Genomic DNA, 22,208 nt, shown 5'->3' on the forward strand with positions numbered 1-22,208 from the left:
ATTCACGGACAGTACTGTGTTAAACTTCTGTGCGTTTTCCAGAAGTATCTCTTTATTTTGCACATTAGCCAAACATTTTTTTTTACAAAAACAAAAGTTAAATTACGACTGGGATTACGGACAGTAAAATTACAGTTCAGTACTTCGTGTAACCCCCACGAGCATTCAGGAGAGCACGTACACGTTGAGGCATGCTGTTCACGAGATTTGCCAAGGTTTGGACAAGAATCGCTTGCCATGCAGTGACAATAGCCTGCTGCAATTCACGCACAAAGGCAGGCTGCTGGTCCAAGTTGTCGATTTGACGCGTTAATTCTGCTCACAAGTTCTCTATCGGATTCATATCCGGGGGCATGGCAGGCCACTCCATATGCTCTACACCACGGTCAGCAAGAATGTGTTGGATCATGCGAGCACGATGAGGCCGTGCATTGTCATCTTGGAAGACAAAGTTTCCTCGAAAGGCTGCATGAACAAATGGAAGCAATGTGTCTTCCAGAATGGCTCTGCTTGAACTGTTTCAGGTTTCCATTCAGAACAACCAGGTCAGTTTTTCCCCTTGCATGAAAAGCAGCCCAAACGGTCACCCCACCACCTCCAGCTTGGACTCTTGGCACTATACAATCTTCGCTGTAGGCTTCATGCACTTGTCTGCGCACTTGGACGCGGCCATATTGACGATACACCAGAAATCTAGACGTGTCCTGGCTGCCATTGACGGTGCTCTCTGGCCCACTGCAATCGGCGCTGGCGGTGTTGTCTGGTCAGACATGGCTTTCTCAGGGGACGCCTGGCACGAGAGCCTGCTTGAACCAGTCGTTGGTTGACTAGCCTTCTGGATAAAGGCACATTTGTCAGTTGCTGCTACTCAGCCCTAAGCCGATTAGCTGACTTGGTACGGCCATTGCGGACTAACCGGTGCAGCTGGCGATCATCCCTCCTTGTGGTTCTGCAGGGACGTCCTGACCTCGGTATTGGAGTAGGGACACCCCTCTGAGCATTTCGTTTCAGGATCTTTGACACCTGACCTTGAGTGATGCCATACTGCCGAGCAATAGCACGCTGTTTCATGCCGGAATTTCGTAAAGCCACCACTAAATGACAAACAGTATTGTCGAGTTGACGGACCATCTCCAGGGGAAGCGGCAATAACTTTTGTAGACGTGCAGCAGTTGTTTTCCACAAATACAGAATGCAACAACCCTTATATACCCGATTGTGAAGCCAATCGTCAAATGTACCTGTCCGTACATTTTGTCACGCCACCTGTGATATAATCCTGTTAATGACTTTTTGCTGCGACAGACAATCAGTGACATGGTTCTTTTAACAAAGAAATCACCGAAGCGTAAAAGAAACTCACCAGATTGATATACCGAGTTCAGAAAGTAAACCCAAGTCAAGAAAAAAAAAAAGATTCCATATTAAATGCCAAGTCTGTATATATATATATATATTGTTACGGTTTTTAGAACCTTCACATGTAAATTTAGTAGTAAATTCCCTTATAAATTACCCCCTGTGTATATGTCCCCTTAATTGGCTGTTAATTAAAGATTGCACCTTAGTTAGTCCATGTACAACACGTAGGACACTTTAGGACCTCTCTTTAGTGATGTCATTATTATGTGTTCCAGGTAAGACTGCGTTTCCAATAGTTGACTACGTTGCATCAATCAACTAAGATAGGTCCCCTTTCAATATCCCCAATCATCTCCTCAAAGTGCAAAGTGCCAGTAACAGTTGGGCTGTTTTTGTGGGCATCACGCCGCCTCTGCTTGCCCAGCAGCGTTCGCTGCCTGACGCCAAACTTCATTACGCACGAGGCCAAGATCGGAGAAGAAGGGGGGAGGAGCCACCAGACCACGGGCGTGGCACCACCTCGTCATCAAAGGTGGAGCCAGAGAGCCCTTAACAACCAACCAGGGCTCGGTGGGCATGGCTTCATAGGGCGTGGCAAGAAACGTCTGGAGAGTTCGAGAGGGTTCCAAGGGCGTGGTAATAAAACCCTTGGCGCGAGGCCCCCACCAGAGACGCGTGAGGAGGTTCAAGGGAGTCGGTGGGAAGCAGATGAGCGAGGAGCACTGAAAGACGCATGAGAAAGGAGCACTGGAGAGGGACGCGAAGAGAGACGCGCTGACGACAGGGTTTTTGCTGAACCAAGAGCGAGTGCGTGCACGAGGGGGCACCAATGGCGTGCTGCTATTCCTGAACCTCCCTGTCCACCAGTCCTGTGGACCGTCTGCCCTTCTCATCCTTCCCGCCATTCCTGCCTGAAAACCCCCATTAGTGTACGTGAGTTTGTTCTGTTTGTCTTGTCCCTGGGTATAAGTAAGTGTGTTTAAGGAATTGCCCTGTGTGTCTTCTTCTTCTTCTTCGCCCTGTACATTACTTCGTTCCCTTCTTCTTTGGTTTTGGTTTTTCTGTAAATAGTTAATAAATCCCTGTTCCTTCTAATTCTTTGGCTTCTTTCTCGTCCGATCGCTTTAGTGATTTTCCCCATTGAGTACATGTGGCGCGATTTCGGCCGAACCGTTTACAATCGGGTTTAGTCTTTTGTTAACGGCCCGCGTCGCAGCTCGCTTCGCTCGGCGCAATCCATCAATTGCGCTGCGGCCCGGGCGGGAGTATTTCCTTACGTACCGGAAGGCGCTCGTACTTAGGTCATCGGAAGAATCAGCCTACTACCCTATTCAGCGCTGACCGGGCGTGACGTCATACGCCCAGGACCGGTCGGACGGCCAGCTTAACAAGACAAGGGGATTAACCCCCCCCCCCCCCCTTGCTAATGGGAGTGCGTCCCCCGGATCCGCAACAATATATATATATATATATACAAGCAGAAGTACCCGGCATTGCCGGGCGGGGAGGGGAGGGGCACGGGGGGGAGGGAGAAGGGGGGGGGGGAGGGGAGGGGGAGAGGTGAAGAGGGGGAGGTGGTGGAGAAGAGGGGGAGGGGGTGGGTGAGAGGGGAGAAGAGGGGGGAGGGGGGCAGAGGAGGGGAGGGGAGGAGAGGGGAGGAAGGGAGAAGAGGGGGGGGGAAGTACCCGGCATTCTGTGTATAAACGTGAGGAGAAGAGGGGGAGGGGGAGGGGAGGAGAGGGGGGAGGGGGAGGAGAGGGGGGATGGGAGGAGAGGGGGGGAGAGGGGGGGAGGGGGGAGGGGAGGCGGGAGGGCGCGCAAATCGTTGAATCAGCGCGCTGCTCTGCCACCGATGCAGATTCCGTGTATATTCCTCGCTGAAAAAAAATATGGATCTAAAGATGAAAGAAAAAAAAAACCTATGTGGTGTGAATGGCAATGTTCCGAGCTGAAATGTGAAAAAACGCAATCGCGCGGCAAGAACATCACGTGATCACTCTGAGCGATCGATTGCAACTCTGTGTCGTGGGCGTGGCCAACGTGGCCTCATGCTCCCAGGTGATTGGCTAACTCGAGCTCGAGAGAGCCATAATGCGCGACATTATGGCAAAAAAATATGGATCTAAAGATGAAAGGGGAAAAAACCTATGTGGTGTGAATGGCAATATTTCTCGCTGAAATGTGAAAAAACGGAATCGCTTTTCGCTCTGAAATACGTGTGAATGCGTAACTGAGTTAATGGCGGCAAGGAACATCACGTGATCGCTCTGAGCGAATCAGCGCGCTGCTCTGCCATTCCGGTCATAATATGCCTCACGAAATGCGCTGAGGTAAAAATATGGTTTAAAAATATTATGAAATAAATTTTTAGGTCGACCATGTTCTTCCCAGGCTCAATGGCCATGTTTGTGCCAAATATCAAGTACGTGAGCCTCTCCGTTTAGGAGTCTACCGGTAAAATCACACACACACACACACACACACACACACACACACACACACACACACACACACACTGTGTTTTATAGATATATATATATATATATATATTGTTACGGACGCGGCTTAGATGTTATTTACCGAGCGGTTTGGTATGACCACGTCTGCACAGGTTACCCGATTATACCCGAATGTTGACTAATCGCGCTACGCTAGGTCAATGAAGGAAAAGACACACGGCTGGGATTAAAATGACACGACACCAGGGATACGGTTCTCAAGACCTCCGGAGGAGGTTATATTCGTTCGGAAGGTTAGATTACAACTACAAGAGGGACATCATAGAAAGACAGGCACTTAGACACACTTATATTAACCCCAACAGACGACAGATAAACGGGACAAGGCTGACTCACACGGGGATTGATGGCAAGGAAAGGCGGGTAGCGATGGCTCCAGGTGCACCTGGGCTCAGGGCAGAATCGACCCGGTCCGGTCCAGAGATGCGGGAGGTTTCACAGCGCTCGAGGTGGCGTCTTGTCGTCTCAAGCTGGGGGCGCATCTGACCTCACATCCGGTAAGTCGCTGCGTATATCCGGCGGGGAGTGACACGCCCTCGGCTCGTTAGCTCCGCCCCAGATGGAATCGGCTCGTTGCTTCTCATTGGGTGCATGCGGGGGGGTTACCGGCTCCGCCCTTGACGAGGGGCTGACAGGGAGCCCCTTCGTGGTAACCCCGTGGAGCGCATGGTCATGGCGGCTAACCGAGCTGGTGGGAGGACGCACACTCCCCCCGCGCGCCGTGGTTGTAGTTGTTGTTGTAGCTGTAGTTGTTGTTGTTGTTGTTGTTTGGGGAAGAAGATGGAAGGAGGTATGGGAAGGTCCTAAACTCACTACTGGTGCCATATAATCACATTCTGGTGCAACGAAGAGTCAGAATTAATGGAAAGGAGTCCTTAACTGACATAGACTAAGAATAACTAGCAAGATGTCCGAAAGTTGTCTACGTGAGATGCGGTGGACCTGGGCACGACATTTAATGGGGGAAAAAGGGGAAGGTCGGTTCTACAGAGTGTTGTTTACAGACAATGGGACTAGGGAATGGGGGATTGGGGATAGTTGGGGAGTATTGGGGAAATAGGGGAATATTTACAAGCGGATATGGAGGCCAAATTCCATATTCGCAACATTGCACCCTTCTCTACCCTCGGGGCGTCCCGACCCGATAAATTTTTACCTAGTTTAGTGTGGCACTCAGATGTAGTTCCCACTACTATTAACTCTACCCTGAGTGCGACAGTTTTACAGATATTCACAAATGAGTAAATATGTCCCCCTGCGACGTTGCACCCTTCTCCTCTCAGAAACACACCCACAGGATAACCGAATCCGGAAAGAATTCGCAAACTAAACATACAGCCGGTAGGGAGCATTATTTACAAGACTACGCTGATATTTACACTACGATCCAGGACCTGTTTTTGGAGGGACACATGCAGATGTTATGCATAGAGAGCGCACGCATGCCAGCATCGATACACCAACCCACGAGTGCTCTGTGGCCTACGGCCTTTAATAATGTGCAGAGCACCCCTTCCAAGCATCAAAAGCACCACCCCATCACACAGTGAGCACCATCCGGTGCACCAATAAAGTGTTTATAAATCACCGGTGGTGTCGCAGCCGGCCGATGTTCTGCCGCTGGTCTTGCCTTCGTGTGGTGCACTTGGCCTTCTTACTTCTTTCAAAAATAAAGAAAGGCGCCAACCGCGTCCATTTCTTTATTGTGGCCTTCAGGGGGCCAACTGTTAGTGGTTCACCTTGTATGGTATCGGTGCCACGTTGACCCATAGGTCCATCCACGGGTGGTGCTTGGCCGCAAAAGAACTGCGGTCCATTGTGGGTGGCCACAAACATTGCGGTCCATATGGTGTATCGATCCAGGCAGCAAGCAGCGAAAGTGCAGGCCCACAACTGCGTAGCCAGCACCTCTCTCTCCTCTCTCTCTACCCCAAAGCCAGATCCTCGGAGGTGGGAGACAAAAGAAGCAGACAAGTGAGTAAGGTGGTAAGGGCGCAAAAGTGCACGCAATACAAGGTGATGCACACTGGGGGCACATGGGAACCAGGTGAGACAGGTACGTTCCTACCGTACGCTCCCCCCCCCCACCAGGTAACCTACATGGCCCCTCCCTTACCCCTTACTGTATCCACAAAACACAACACTACCCATAAACATCTACTTTACAAATCAACAAACATCCCTACTGTCTTCCCCGTTCCTCCCATAAACCAAATTCGTCTTCTCTCCCTCCTAACCAATCAAATTTGCCATTTTCAACTCTCATCAAAATTTGCCATCTCCAACTCAACATCATAATTTGCTATCACCAATTCATCATCAGTCCCTCCTAGGGAGGGAGAGATGGAATCACCCCAATGTCTCATCCACGTCGTGATGCGTCTCACAAATCCACAGCAATCTCATTTCCTGCAACAAAACGAAGAAAACACAGGTGTGGAGTCATCATCATCACCACAGGTAAGTGGCTGCGTATGGTGCGACAGGTTCATCAATCCTAACTATTTCCTAAATGACTTTAACAACTTTACACTACCCGGGGTCTTTCTCCGGCCAAACCATTGGCCCTCTTACACTATGGGTTCTAAAAACCAATTCCCATTGGCCAAACTGTGGTGCTTTCCAATTTGGGGTCTCACTCCCCCGATTCATCTCCCGGTGCCCTCGCACAATTTCTGGGCTGTGGCGTGTACCTCTCCCAGCGGGTCTACCCACCTGCACACCTCCACCACTGCAGTTGCCTCCGAGCTTACCTGCTCCTCACCCTAACCTAACTACCTGGGGAAGGCCCTCTGGCGCTCTCCCCACTCGGTGCCCTCTCTGGCACTGGGCTACCCGGGTCCGTCCTCCGGATCCTCGGGCCCCACTGACACTAACGGCTCCCAGAGCCCACCTGCGGCCTCACCTGGCCGACATCCTCTCAGTGGTGGAGTGCCCAACCAACTACACACACTAACAGGCTACACGCCCAGCCATTTCCACAACACTAATGCACCCATCCACAATACCATTCTGCAACCGCACCACAAATGCCAATATCCAACCACAATTTACCTATACCCTCTACTTAACACTTACACTACCCGCCCCGGGTACTCGTGAAAGGGGTCCACTCTTCCCCCATCCACACCTTCGCACCATGCACACCACTCCGTACCACTTACTCCAACTCTCTCCACACACCTGTACCTGCACACCTGTGCTCTCACACCTGGTGCCACCTGCACCCTTCTCTCCCCAAGCGCATTCGCGCTGATCCACAACACTTACTACTCATACACTGCTCCACACACCTGTCCAGCTCTCACACACACGGCATCATCTCGGCTAACTACTCCCTTCTGAAACTTGCGCTTCCCAGTCGTCCCTTTAAACTATTGCGCTCCCTCGTCATTATCATCCATACTAAACTACCTGCGTCCCCACTACAGGTATCAGTCACTAACTAAACTTAACGTTACCTAATGTCAATCTCTTCTAGATCCCTACAATATAACCTAACCCACCCGGGCTAGTTTTCACTGGCATACACCCCATAATCTAGTGCTCCTTTGCCCCTACATATGGGAAGGGTGGCAGGGATGCCCCCCTTACCCACCGGGCCCATCGCTCACTACCAATTTTGCACATCAGATTTCCACAAATCAAAAATTTGCCAATCATCTGCCAATCACTGTACCATTACCAATCATCACTCTGCCAATCCTTTGCCAATCATCAAATTTTGTTTTTCTCTAATTTCGGGGCCAAAACACTATCCTCATCACCCGCCTACTCACTAATGCCTCTCGGTGCGCCAATTCCTGTCCAAAGCCCGGCTTCGTAAAGCCAAGCCATGAATGCGGGTTGTTCTGTGCCAGCAGCTGGATGCGTCCGGCACTCGGTGCAGGGACGGGGGCTTACCCGGGCCGAGATCCCACGCACCATCTCGGCGTGGAGCCATCCAATGTCCCGATCTCGACCTGCCGGACTGCCTCAACAAAAAGTGGTCGCCATGACGACCCTTTCTATCGGGCTGCCCGCTCCGCCTAGTGGAGCACGGACGCGGCCGTTCAAAGCGAGGCCCGGCACGCACCGAGGGCCCGCTTCGGCTAAAAGTCGACCTAACCTCTAACCTGGTTACCGTCGATGCTTCACCTGGATTCTTACACCCCGCAGCCCGTTCCTTGCTCACACACCCAGCCGTCTCCATGCTCCTCGTACCTTTCCTTACACACCTCGGTACACTCATTCCACTCACAGCCTTGGTCACACACCTGACCACCGAACACTTTGGCACACATTCGCCGCTCGCACACCTCACCAACACACCTCTTCGCGCCCCCTCCTCTGTCACCTCCTCTGTGACAATCACAGGTGTGCTCTCATTCGCACACCCAACCACGTGCCTCACCACCAACTCCAGCGTGCATTCCCACTCACGCTCTACCATTCCAGGTGTGCATCCTTCCATCCCAGGTGTACATCCTCGCTCACCTGTCACAACCAACTCACTCTCCTTGTCACTCTCACTACTCTCACCTCCATTCTCGACAGCGCACTCACCCTTACTCTTGACAGCGCACTCTTTCCTCATGCACCTGTCCGTCACACACCTTTCTCGCGCACACTCTCCCGTTACACCCTCTGTAACACTTACCACACCGCGCTTCCATGTGCCCCCTCGCACACGCGCTACGACCGACTCACTCTCGCCAGCACCCTCACTCCTTGGCACGCACTTTTTCCTCACACACCCCAGAGTCGGACTTTCTCGCACACCTCCTCTTTCGCACACCAGACCTGTCGCACACTTCACCAACGGCCTCTCACGAACACCCGGGTCTATCTCGACCCCCAAGCTTCTTAAATCCCCTGGCGCATCATACGCACGACCATATTGGTCACCACTTACACCGGGTCCTCTTCCTCTTCGCTTCTCCTCCATCACCTGCGAATCCCTCATCCGGTTAATGAGCACATCATCACGATCCAAACACAGACTTTGGACCAATTCTTTTATCTCCTCTTTTATCTCTTTCTTATCCCCTCTCCGTCGCTTCTTAATTTCGCTCATCCCTTCTTCCACTTCTTCTAATTTGTGCTTCACCTCTTTTATTCCCCGGTACGTCTCCTCAAGCTCATCCTCTAAGGCTACCTTGACCGTTTCCATGTGTGTCCTCACCTGCCGGTCCTTCGTCTCCATTACCTCTATCACCTCGTCCAACCTCGTTGTCAGTCCCTCACGTACCATCTGACATTCCCTCTTCGTCGCTACCAAGTCATTTTTTAGGTCATTTTGTGTCGCTTTTAACCCTCCTATTACCGCTGTGTTCTTCTTTACCTGGTCCGTTAGTTCTTTTTGTCCCTCCGTCAGCTGTTCCACCTCCTGCGTCAGCTCCTCTATTCCCCCTTGTAACTTTACAGTCCCCTTTCTCACCTCCTTCTCCATGTGCTCCTTACAGTGCCTCACCTCCTCGCGCACTCCTCCGACCTCCTCACTCACTCCTCTTCTGATCTCCTCTCCCATCACTTGCATCTCCTGCCCAGATGCCACCCTCATCTGCTCCATTTCCTCCCTGTGAGCATCCAGTTTAGTTTCTACCCCCATTCTGACCCCCTCTATCTGCTGCCCCATTTGGTTAACTTCCCTTTCCGCTTGGTCCCTCATGTCCCTCAATTTGCCTTCCATCCTGTTTTCTAACCCCTCTAACCCATTTTTCACTCCCTCTATCTGATTCTCCTGGGCAGCCATTCTATTTTCTACCCCCATTAACCCATTTTTCACCTCTTTTATCCCGTTGTCTAACCCCTCAAATTTGTCGTCTAACTTCCCAAATTTCTTGTCTACTCCCTTAAAATTATTGTCTAACCCCTCACCGGTACCCCTCGCTTCGTCCCTCATTACCCCCAATTGCTCACTCTGAGCCCTCGCTTCGTCCCTCATTGCCCCCATTATTCTGTTTTCCATTTCTTCATTATTCTTGTCCATAAGGGCCTTCATTTGCATAAAAAACAAGTTCAAATCCACCGGGGGCGCTGCCACGGTCGCGGGCGCGGTGACCAGCGAGGCGCCATTTTGCGCTCCCGCAATGTCGGGTACAACGACGCTATTTTGTGCGTCTGCTACCCTCGCTGCTTCGCTCTCCTCCTGTCCCTCAATTTGGTCCTGGACCGACCCTGCCTCACTCTCCCCTACCGGACCCAGCTGTCTTGATCCGCCATAGCGCGACTTTCAAAATTCGGGTTTTTATTTTCGTAAAACAAATTCAAATTTCGCCGTTATAATTTCGCGCGGGAAACGCGCTCCGAATCGAATTCTACCTCCCCAACACCAATTGTTACCCTAGTGGTACAATTGGTGTTCCAAAATTTGGGCCTAATAAATTTAGTCCCGGGTCCGAATTCCACTCCTCGACACCAATTGTTACCGACGCGGCTTAGATGTTATTTACCGAGCGGTTTGGTATGACCACGTCTGCACAGGTTACCCGATTATACCCGAACGTTGACTAATCGCGCTACGCTAGGTCAATGAAGGAAAAGACACACGGCTGGGATTAAAATGACACGACACCAGGGATACGGTTCTCAAGACCTCCGGAGGAGGTTATATTCGTTCGGAAGGTTAGATTACAACTACAAGAGGGACATCATAGAAAGACAGGCACTTAGACACACTTATATTAACCCCAACAGACGACAGATAAACGGGACAAGGCTGACTCACACGGGGATTGATGGCAAGGAAAGGCGGGTAGCGATGGCTCCAGGTGCACCTGGGCTCAGGGCAGAATCGACCCGGTCCGGTCCAGAGATGCGGGAGGTTTCACAGCGCTCGAGGTGGCGTCTTGTCGTCTCAAGCTGGGGGCGCATCTGACCTCACATCCGGTAAGTCGCTGCGTATATCCGGCGGGGAGTGACACGCCCTCGGCTCGTTAGCTCCGCCCCAGATGGAATCGGCTCATTGCTTCTCATTGGGTGCATGCGGGGGGGTTACCGGCTCCGCCCTTGACGAGGGGCTGACAGGGAGCCCCTTCGTGGTAACCCCGTGGAGCGCATGGTCATGGCGGCTAACCGAGCTGGTGGGAGGACGCACACTCCCCCCGCGCGCCGTGGTTGTAGTTGTTGTTGTAGCTGTAGTTGTTGTTGTTGTTGTTGTTTGGGGAAGAAGATGGAAGGAGGTATGGGAAGGTCCTAAACTCACTACTGGTGCCATATAATCACATTCTGGTGCAACGAAGAGTCAGAATTAATGGAAAGGAGTCCTTAACTGACATAGACTAAGAATAACTAGCAAGATGTCCGAAAGTTGTCTACGTGAGATGCGGTGGACCTGGGCACGACATTTAATGGGGGAAAAAGGGGAAGGTCGGTTCTACAGAGTGTTGTTTACAGACAATGGGACTAGGGAATGGGGGATTGGGGATAGTTGGGGAGTATTGGGGAAATAGGGGAATATTTACAAGCGGATATGGAGGCCAAATTCCATATTCGCAACAATATATATATATATATATATATATATATATATATATATATATATATATATATGTATATACAGACTTGGCATTTAATATGGAATTATTTTTTTTACTTGACTTGGGTTTACATTCTTCACTCAGTATATAAATCTGGTGAGTTTCTTTTACACTTTGGTGATTTATTTGTTAAAAGAACCATGTCACTGATTGTCTGTCGCAGCAAGAAGTCAATAACAGGATTATATCACAGGTGGCGTGGCAAAATGTACGGACAGGTGCATTTGATGATTGGCTTCACAGTCGGGTATACAAGGGTTGTTGTGTTCTGTATTAGTGGAAAACAACTGCTGCACGTCTCCAAAAGTTATTGCCGCTTCCTCTGGAGATGGTCCGTCAACTCGACAATGCTGTTTGTCATGGAGTGGTGGCTTTACAAAATTACGGCATGAAACAGCGTGCTATTGCTCGGCAGTATGGCATCACTCAAGGTCAGGTGTCAAAGATCCTGAAACGAAATGCTCAGAGGGGTGTCCCTACTCCAATACCGAGGCCAGGATGTCCCCGCAGAACCACAAGGAGGGATGATCGCCCAGCTGCACCGGTTAGTCCGCAATGGCCGTACCAAGTCAGCTAATCGGCTTAGGGCTGAGTGGCAGCAACTGACAAATGTGCCTGTATCCAGAAGGCTAGTCAACCAACGACTGGGTCAAGCAGGCTATCGTGCCAGGCATCCCCTGAGAAAGCCACGCCTGACCAGACAACACAGCCAGCGCCGATTGCAGTGGGCCAGAGAGCACCGTCAATGGCAGCCAGGACACTGGAATCACGTGATCTTCAGTGACGAGTCTAGGTTTCTGGTCTATCGTCAAGATGGCCGCGTCCGAGTGCGCAGACAAGTGCATGAAGCCTACAACAAAGATTGTATAGTGCCAAGAGTCCAAGCTGGAGGTGGTGGGGTGACCGTTTGGGCTGCTTTTCATGCAGGGGGCAAAACTGACCTGGTTGTCCTGAATCGAAACCTGAACCAGTTCAAGTACAGGGCCATTCTGGAAGAAACATTGCTTCCATTTGCTCGTGAAGCCTTTCGAGGAAACTTTGTCTTCCAAGATGACAATGCACGGCCTCATCGTGCTCGCATGATCCAACACTTTCTTGCTGACCGTGGTGTAGAGCATATGGAGTGGCCTGCCATGTCCCCGGATATGAATCCGATAGAGAACTTGTGGGCAGAATTAACGCGTCAAATCGACCACTTGGACCAGCAGCCGACCACTGTGCGTGAATTGCAGCAGGCTATTGTCACTGCATGGCAAGCGATTCCTGTCCAAACCTTGGGAGAAGGCTGCTTGGAAATCAGCCAACATCACCGCTTTGCACAAAAAAGGTGCAAAAACAGATCCTAGCAACTACAGACCAATCAGCCTTCTCCCAATTATCAGCAAAGTCATGGAATCCATCATTGCTTCGGATATGAAATCTTTCCTCTTCTCCAATGGCTTGATCTCTGATCATCAATTTGGTTTCAGACCAGGTCACTCTACTCTGGACATGCTGCTTCTGCTGTCTCAACAATGGATGGAGGTCCTCAATGCCAAACAGGAAATTAGAGCTGTCTCCCTCGACATATCACGTGCCTTCGACACGGTCTGGCACCCCGCTCTGCTCACCAAACTCTCCTCCTTTGGTATCCATGGAAATCTCCACGCATGGCTGGCGGACTTCCTCTCTAGTCGTCGTCAACGTGTGGCCCTGAATGGGTTTCTCTCATCTCCTCTTCCAGTTCAGGCTGGAGTTCCCCAAGGCAGTGTTCTGGGCCCCGTGCTTTTTCTGGTCTTCATCAATGATCTCTCTGACTCTCTCGAAAATCCTCTCTATCTCTTTGCTGATGACTCCACTCTCTGCCGCTCCATTCCTCTTCCCTCAGATCGGCAGTCTGCTGCCTCCTCACTCTCTGAAGACCTGGACAAAATCACAGACTGGTCAAACAAGTGGAACATGTCTTTCAATCCTGACAAATCTCACACTCTTACTATGTCTCTCCGAAAAGATCGACTGGACAACCCTCCCATCTACTTTCTCAACAATCCTCTCCAAGAAGTTCTGTCGCTCAAGATTTTGGGTCTCACTATCTGCCATGATCTTTCTTGGGAAAACCACATTTCCAAGCTGGCCTCCAAAGCCAGTCGTCGACTGGGCATCCTCCGTCGTGCGAAGTCCTTCCTCGGCACACCTGAGCTCCTCACCACATACAAGGCTTTCATCCGCAGCTCAATGGAATACTGTTCTCCCCTATGGGCCGGTGCTCCTGCCTCACACCTAGCTCGGCTTCACGCTGTTGAAACCAAAGCTTTCAGAATTATTGGAATCTCCCGCGATGAAGCTATCTCCGAGGGCCTTTCACTCACTCACCGCAGGCAGGTAGGTGGTCTTTCTGTCTTCTACCGACTCCTCTCCGGCCTTGCACCCCCAGCTCTCTCTGTGCTCTGTCCCCCAAATATTCCTACAGGTCGCACAAGATCTGCCAGCAACCCTCTGATGGTTAAACTGCCGAAATCTCGGCTCTCTGCTCACCTTCACTCTTTCATTCCTCTTTTCTCTCGCCTCTGGAACAAACTCCCTCACTCCCTTCAATCCCACTCCTCCCTCCAGGTCTTTAAAACAGCTGTTCACCACCATCTCTTATCTTCCCCCATCCAAAACCTTGATCTTTTCTACCCCCGCTAATTCACCCCAGATCCACCTTGTTTGAAATTCCAACTTCTTTCCTGGAAGTCCTGGCAGTGTCCATATGTTTTATACCTCTCCCACCGCCCCCTTCCCACGCCCCCCCCCCCCCCCAAGCCCTCGCCCTCTCTCAGATCTCTCGATGTCTCCATGTCTCTCGGTCACTGCTCTCAAATGTTGTGTTTGTGTCCTTCCCCCTCTCTCCCCATCTTGTCTACCGCTCCCTATGTTATATGTTTTATGTGTCGGTTCGTCTTTCTGTGTGATTAATGTTCGCTCTTTCACGAGCCTCGACCTTGTATACAAAAAAAAAAAAAAAAAAAAAAAAAAAAAAACCTTTGCAAATCTCGTGAACAGCATGCCTCAACGTGTACGTGCTCTCCTGAATGCTCGTGGGGGTTACACGAAGTACTGAACTGTAATTTTACTGTCTGTAATCCCAGTCGTCATTTAACTTTTGTTTTTGTTAAAAATAAATTTGGCTAATGTGCAAAATAAAGAGATACTTCTGGAAAACGTACAGAAGTTTAACACAGTACTGTCCATGAATTGAGTTCGATATCAGTTTGCATCACTTTTGCATCACTTTTGGGGGGGGGAGGGGGAGGGGGGGAGGGGGGTGGGAGGGGGAGGGGAGGGGGGGGAGGGGGGTGGGAGGGGGAGGGGAGAGGGAGAGGGGGGAGGGGAAGTGGAGGGGGAGGGGAAGGGGGGAACGGCTAGCTTGGCAAGCGATAGCAGGCTTTTTACTTTTATTTTTACCTCAATGAGGGCTATATACATGCTTGGAGCCTTCAAGTTCAACATAAAGTTTTTTTATGAAAAATAATGCAGATGTATAACAATCCACCAATGCAAGTTCAGAAATGAATGCAGATCCTTTACTTTGCGATACAAACGCAATTCCCGCCATTTCCACTCACGATCGAGGCCTCCACAGTGACCGCGCCTCTGCTTCTTCTTCCTACAACTTCGTCTCACTTCTTTCACTCAAAATGCACGAAATTCTGCCGCATGAAATTATGTAGAGGCCTCGTCGGGGGGGGGGGATATAAGGTAGATAAGGAAGGCGTTGTAACAGAAGAATCAAAATAAAAGTGGAAAAACATAAGGAAATGGGAGCTATTCCGGACCCACAGCCAAACCCGACAAACCATTGCAATACACCCAGGACGTCTAGCGCCGCCACAAACTACACCATGGAATTGCAGCTGGCGCGGTTTTTTTAAACCATTGATATTAAAATAAAACGTAGCCTAAAACCACCGGGATTTTATGCTGATTCCGAATCTGTCTAAAACTTTTCTCCGATGTGTCGTTCTTGAGTTATAAGCGGACATCCAGACACACACACACACACACACAGACACTCCTCCTTTATATATAGAGAGATATATATATATATATGTATGTATATATATGTATGTATGTATATATATATATATATATATATAAATATATATATATATATATACATCCAAATATATCCAGTTCTCCATCTTTCGATGAGTGCACGTAATGACGTCACTGCCATGGACATACGCTCTGCCTGTCGAGCTCTCAAGAGAACCCTCTGACAGAGCAGAATTTTGATCTTAGTTCAGATACTGTCATAAGTGTATGTAAAACTCAGTTACCGACCTGGTTTCGCCCTTTTGGGGCTCATCAGGGCAACGCAGTGAGTCCTGCATACACTTATGACTCTGAAAACCTTTCAGTTATATACCAGTTACTATGCGATTTCGTACCATCAGTGGTGAACCGCCATTAAGGTATCCCATCCAGCTATGCTGTACCTTAATGGGAGCAATAAGTACCATCTGCCACATGGCACATTATCTCTGGTATCCACTCATTATATGGAATCGCCTGGATGCAGCTAGTCCAGTAATAATGTGACTTGACCTCACACTAATTGCAACAGAAGCAAACTCAACTGATTTGTGTATCCTCAATATGTCCTGAATGAGGAAAAAAAAGTGTTAAGGAATTGCATGGGTGGAAAGTTTTGAAAAATGCATAAATATGATCCTACCCAAAAACCGATTTTTAGCCCTTTCTGCTAGATTTGACTATGCTGTATTTTTTTCCTTGAAGCAAAAAAAACACATACAGAGTATCAGTGATGAGAATTTATTGTGATCACATCATCACATAACTGATCAACTGTTGATCAAACGATTGAACCAATTAAATATGTGTACAGAATACATATAACATTACACAATGTCATCATCGTCGTCACAGGGCATCTGTATTGAGTTAGCGCAGCTGGATCCCCTGCAGTTTCCACATGCCGGAGTGCACTCGATATTGTTATTTTTGCATGTGCATCTCAGGGTGCTGCAGTCAGCCTGGCAGTTGCACTTGATGACCCGCAGAAGCTTTTCAGGAGCAGGGGGTAGGGTTGTCTGAACTGGCACAAACCCCTCGACACACTTCTGCCATCCCCACTCTGTAGGACGAGGTCCATCTGTAAGATAAGACAGGGAATTTGGTTTTGTCACAGCAGCAATGATACAGAAGGTAGTGAAAATAATACACAAGATACACAGAACATCACAGTAATTGAACTTAATATATTAACTGAAATTAATATACTAAAATACAAGAATAAACATAGCAGCAATCAGGGCACACAGTAAAATGTAAATGTACCAGATGTAGATCCCTTCCATTCTTGTACTTGCAAGTAGACACGCAGGCTGTGAAACTTTGCTGCTCCTGATGTTGGTGGTAAGACCTGTGGCTGAACGTAAGTAGAGCTAGATGCCACCTTCTCACAGAACCGATGATATCGGAGGGAGTCCAGGGTGTCAGTTGATGTTCCATTATAGAGAATCACCATCGCTTTCTCTCCTGCTTCTGCCACATCATCTGTAGAGGCTGAATGTGCATAGAACACCTCGGCTTGCTCTCGGAATATGTCGCTTTCTTTGAATTTCTTGAGGGAAGCTCCCTTCCCGATCCCGTGGAGGCGAGATGTAGTGTCACATCCAAGAACTGCATGTAAGAACAAGATGTGCTTACATATGTCTGGGCCAAGTAGTTGTTTTGTAGCCTTGATGTTCCAAATGCGAGGCTTCTTTGTTGTCTTCCTTGACTCGGAACAAAAGAACAGGTCATGGGAGTCCAGGCTTGCATGGTAGCAGAGAAGGACTAAGAGGTCTGTATCATCCCCCATTAGCACAGTATTGTTGGTGGTAGCACACTGCACAGCTTTCTGCACAATCAGCAGGTCAGCATCTCCTGAGGCATGGTATGTCTCACAGTTTGCCTTCTGCAGTTCTTCACTTAACATGGAAAGAAATTGCTGCTTGTTCTGCCTGTTGGCCAGGAACTGTTCCTTCTGCATTGTGACAATCATGTCGGCTGTAAATGTCACAGTGGCACCAATCTTCCCTTTTGACCGTCTGTGGTGTGTCATGTCCTTTGTGTTGTTACTTTCATACCCATCAAACACCAATACAGCCTTGCCATACTTCTTCGTTACATACTCCGTATACTGGTGGCATATGTCTTTATAAGTAGATCCATGGGACCATGGGATGCGTTGAAGAAGTGCTCCACCATCCAAGACATACTGGCAGCCATCAACTACATTATCTGCTGGAACATGAGGCCCGATAAGACCCCAGATGGCGTCGGCGAGGGCTGGCTTCTTTGCTTCTCGAAGCAGTAGAGAGGAATCAAATAGGGCTGGGGGATAGCTACATAGCTCATATTTGAGGGCTGACTCGAGTTCATCACTGTTCTGTGCCACTATGACCAGTCTCTGGAAGAGAAGCTGTGGATCAACTTGAATTTGATCTCCATCGATCCTTACAGAAGACTTCATGCCGAGAGTGACAGCTTGATCCTTCCTCTTGAAGGTGAACTCAGCAGGTGTTAGTCCATCCATGGACTTCAGTATCGCAGTGCCAACGGACTGTGCTGTATCAACGTTGACGGTGGAAAGGGCATTCTCCCCAGTGGCAATATTCCGGAAACTAGGGTCATTGCTGAATGGATTGTGCTCCTGTAGATAACTGAGAACTGTCAGTGTGTCCTTCCAGTCACGGGATTGCCTTGCTTTGGTCATGTCTTTGTTCTGCTCTCCAGTGTTGTAGTTGACCCCCGTGAGTCCCTCCATTGCCTGGTTTACTTCTGCACAGGCGGGCATCGATAGCAGCCACAACAGACGCTGTTGCTCTGTCATCCCTCGCCCTCGTGTGAGCCCACCACTGGTTTTTAAACTTCTCATCAGAACCTGCTCAATGACCAGGTCAGGTGAGAGACCTGCCCATTGGCGATCGCTTCGCCGAATCACGTGGAACCCTTCCTCGAAACGTTGTTGGACTTCTGGGTGTTCAGTCTTGAGGTTGTGCATCTGCTGAAGGTACACCCTGGCAGATTTGGTGTAAAGATTGTGTCCTGATGCTGCCAGATAGGGTAGCATGTCCTGGATAGCCTGCAGATGTAAGGCCCAGTTTCCAGTGCGTTCTGCACTGATGTATTTTCGTATGATGTCCAGCATGTCCATGTACTGAACCCAGAGAGCTGAAGTTCTAGAGGACTTCTTGGTGGACTCGATGTGCTTTTGAAGGCGGTCTTTGATTCTCACTAGAACTTCAGACTGACAAACTTCTTCAGCAGATATAGCCCCATTTATCAGCTTCTCATAGATTTTATAAGCTCCCTCCAGGTCCGCATCTCTGCTTCCATCTGTTATCTGATGATCCGGTGGCCTTGCAGCTGCAGCTGCTTCGGGTGACTCTGACTCTCCATCCTTACTGTTGTCTGGAGTTCCAGATTGCTGTGGTAGATGGAAATCGAACACGTTTGATAGCATCAGTGCATTGAGGGCTGCATCAACAATTGAGTGTGCACGAACTGCTCACGCAACAGCTTTGCCACACATCATGTGGATTACTGCATTTGGGGCATAGATCAACTCCAGCAGTTATTGTAGCCCAGATGAGGCCATCAAGTGTCCGATGCAACCGAGGAAGCTCATTTCTGCATGGAAGCCACCCAAACGCAAGACTATTCGTCTCAGATCACTTTCCATTGGCTCAGAGTTGATAATCATGAGAGCCTTCCACCAGAGTGGCTGATCAAACGTGATTATTGGGGTGACATTGTGGCATCGTGCATGCTCACTAACAAATGTCAGGGTCGAGAATATGCATGTGCTATCACTGGGATTCAGATCGATCATCGGCAGAAGCATAACAGTTGCTTTGCCAGGGTGGTCACCATAATGCACGAACTGCATCATTCCTGACCATGCAGGTCTGGGAGACCCAAAGAGGATGGATGCTTTCCACAGGACATCAAGATTTTCACAGCTGTTCTGGACCTGAAGGTTGACAAGCTTCTGGTAGGTCAGTGCCGTCAAATTGTGCCTTTCGTCTTTGTGGTACCGTACTTGTACCCTTCCAACCATTGCCACATCCAAGGAAGTAGCCTTGATCCTGGGGATTGGCTGCCTTGATCTAATTCCAGGAGTTATGGCTGGGGTAACTCTGTCGATAGGTCAGGAATGTTTGTTCCATGGAATTTGGCTGCATTTCGTTCAAACTGGTGCACCTCCTGGTATGCGCAACAAAACCCAAGGTGATGAAGAGTATCAATGAGGAACCGCGATGCAAAGTGGTGATATAGTTGCACGCCCACCCCAAACTGAAGTGGTGCTAACATGACTCTTGGTCTAGTTGCCTGCATCATTGCTTGTCCAATTGCTGCCACTTTGGCTTGAGTTTTGGTCCCGGCAAATAGTTCTTCCAGGAGCACGCGAAGAGTATCTGGAAGAAATCTGACGCCAGCCTCTTGCGATTCTATGTCATCAAGAGCTGGGTAAGACTCATAGGATAACCCGATGTCTTTGACATCTTGTTTGATGAGCTTTGCAGCTGCCTGCACAAGCTTGATCTTCTCTTGATCTTCTGTGTTTGTTTGTTTCTGCTGTGTCTCATAGTAGTCTTGCAGCACCACCCTGGCTGTTGTCCTGATGGTAACCACGTTTGGTTTCCCATTGATCTCGGTGTATATTATCTTCTCACCGAAGTGTTTTTGCAGACTCCTCTTCATATGGGTGTAACCGTATGGTTCATGTTCACTGTGTGCAAGCTTCTGCTGCATGAGGTCAATTAGATCATTTATGGTGATCTGCTCGTCATCATTTTCTTCTATATACTTCACAACCTCCAAGAATGCTGCTGTCCTCTCATCAACGACAGGCCGACCAGCCTTCCTCCTCTTGGAGTCTTCTGTGTTTGTCTGATACGCTACTGGTATCTGCTTGTATGTGCGAAAATTCACACTGCAAGTCTGGTGGTAGACTGCATCTGCTGCATGTAGGTCATGCACATGCAGAATCCGTGCCTTCACAGTCTCTGACCAGTCATCACCTCGTGCACGACATGTTGCCAAAAGCGTGTCCTTGAATTCAATTGTCCTGACTTGGAAAACACTGACTTCACTTGGCTTCTTTCTCTTTTTTCCAAACTGAGCTGGTGTGCCACAAAACAGGCAATCAGTACTGTAAGAGAACCTCCCTGTAGTCGATCTTAGTGTAGGACTCTCACTGCTTGTACTTGTTTCTGACTCTTGTTGCCTGGTGTCCTTGGCTATCTGTTGTGGATTAATGTATGTCCAGCGACAGTCTTTGTGTATCTTATCACCAGGTACAGCATGAATATTGTCTCCCCTTTTTTTACTGGCCTGGTTGATAGATGAACTTCCCTTCTCTCCAAGTGTTGATACTGACGACCCTCCTCCGTCCACAGACTGCTTGCAAATGACACACTGTTCATATGCCTCCATTTCCTGAAAGTGGGAAAAAAATATGCATGTTGAAAAATATGCACGCACGGTTGAAAACGTGCATGTTTGGAACTGGATCCTAGTCAGGGATGTGCAGAGGATGTTAGAGGGTTCATAACTCAGAAAAGAGCACTGTGGTTGTGGCGTGCGTGGCGTGTTTAAACTAGTTAGCAGAATATGTACAATGTAACATAATGTAATAAATAGCTAGCTAACTATTATAGCTGGAGGAAATTATGGAAAACCCACCTGATGAGGTTAGTATAGCGTACACCGCGATCGATGACACCGGCACAAATGCATGCTCAGGATTGTCCACTCAGTGGACGGCTTGCTGTCGCCTTCGAATGTCCAATCAGCGGACGGCTTGCTGTCGCCTTCGACTGTCCAATCAGCAGACGGCTTGCTGTCGCCTTCGACTGTCCAATCAGCGGACGCTATTATTATATAGATGTTTTTTTGCTTCAAGGAAAAAAATACAGCATAGTCAAATCTAGCAGAAAGGGCTAAAAATCGGTTTTTGGGTAGGATCATATTTATGCATTTTTCAAAACTTTCCACCCATGCAATTCCTTAACACTTTTTTTTCCTCATTCAGGACATATTGAGGATACACAAATCAGTTGAGTTTGCTTCTGTTGCAATTAGTGTGAGATTGACCCTTTTTTTGCGTAAAATGCCTGCACTAAGCCGGGAGCAAACCAATCCAAATATATCTTCAGTTCTCCAGCAGCATAGCTCCAGCAGCATATATATATATATATATATACTGTATATATATATATATATATATATATATATATATATATATATATATATATATATCTGTGCAGCGTCTGTCCTGTGTTGTGTTGTGTTGTCTTGTCACTGAACTACTTTCTCAAACTTTTGTGAAATCGTACCAAACTTCTGGTATGCACATATCTCTCCCGTCGGTATGTCCTAAGGGTAATATTTTTGAAAAATTGTCCAAATTTTTTTTTTTGGGGGAATTTTTTTTTTTTCCAACTTCAATTGTTTATAAAATGTGATATCACGTATACTACAAATACATTTGTGCAAAATAATTGTTTGAATTATGATTGGTTTAAACCATGACAACGGCAACTCGGGTACAGTCATTTATCTATATATATCTACACGTCTGGGCAGTGTCTGTGTTGTCACTTAACGACTCCCTCAAACTTTTGTTTCCGTGGTTGTGAAGTGTTTTTAATAACGTTGTGGTGGTTTTGAATCACGTGGTGGTGAGGTATTTTGAATTATGTGGTGGTGAGGTGTTTTTAAATCACATGGTGGTGAGGTGTTTTTAAATCACATGGTGGTGAGATGTAAT

General features: G+C 48.6%; 2 protein-coding genes across 8 annotated transcripts in view; one reads left to right on the forward strand and one right to left on the reverse strand.

Annotated features, from left to right (window-relative positions):
* The window catches only part of FBXL18 (F-box and leucine rich repeat protein 18), a 207,424-nt gene that overhangs the window by 26,313 nt on the left and 158,903 nt on the right, over positions 1 to 22,208 (forward strand). The gene's annotated exons all lie outside the window — the stretch shown is intronic.
* LOC144894117 (uncharacterized) lies at positions 19,556 to 21,495 on the reverse strand. The gene is made up of 2 exons (XM_078786204.1): positions 21,122 to 21,495; positions 19,556 to 20,875 (listed from the first exon to the last, which is right to left on the reverse strand). Exon 2 carries the CDS (start codon positions 20,870 to 20,872, stop codon positions 19,556 to 19,558), a length of 1,317 nt encoding a protein of 438 aa, XP_078642330.1. The 5' UTR covers positions 20,873 to 20,875; positions 21,122 to 21,495.

This window comes from Myxine glutinosa, chromosome 10 (assembly GCF_964187855.1).
Source record: "Myxine glutinosa chromosome 10, kmMyxGlut1.1, whole genome shotgun sequence".
In the NCBI taxonomy this organism is placed as follows: domain Eukaryota; kingdom Metazoa; phylum Chordata; class Myxini; order Myxiniformes; family Myxinidae; genus Myxine; species Myxine glutinosa.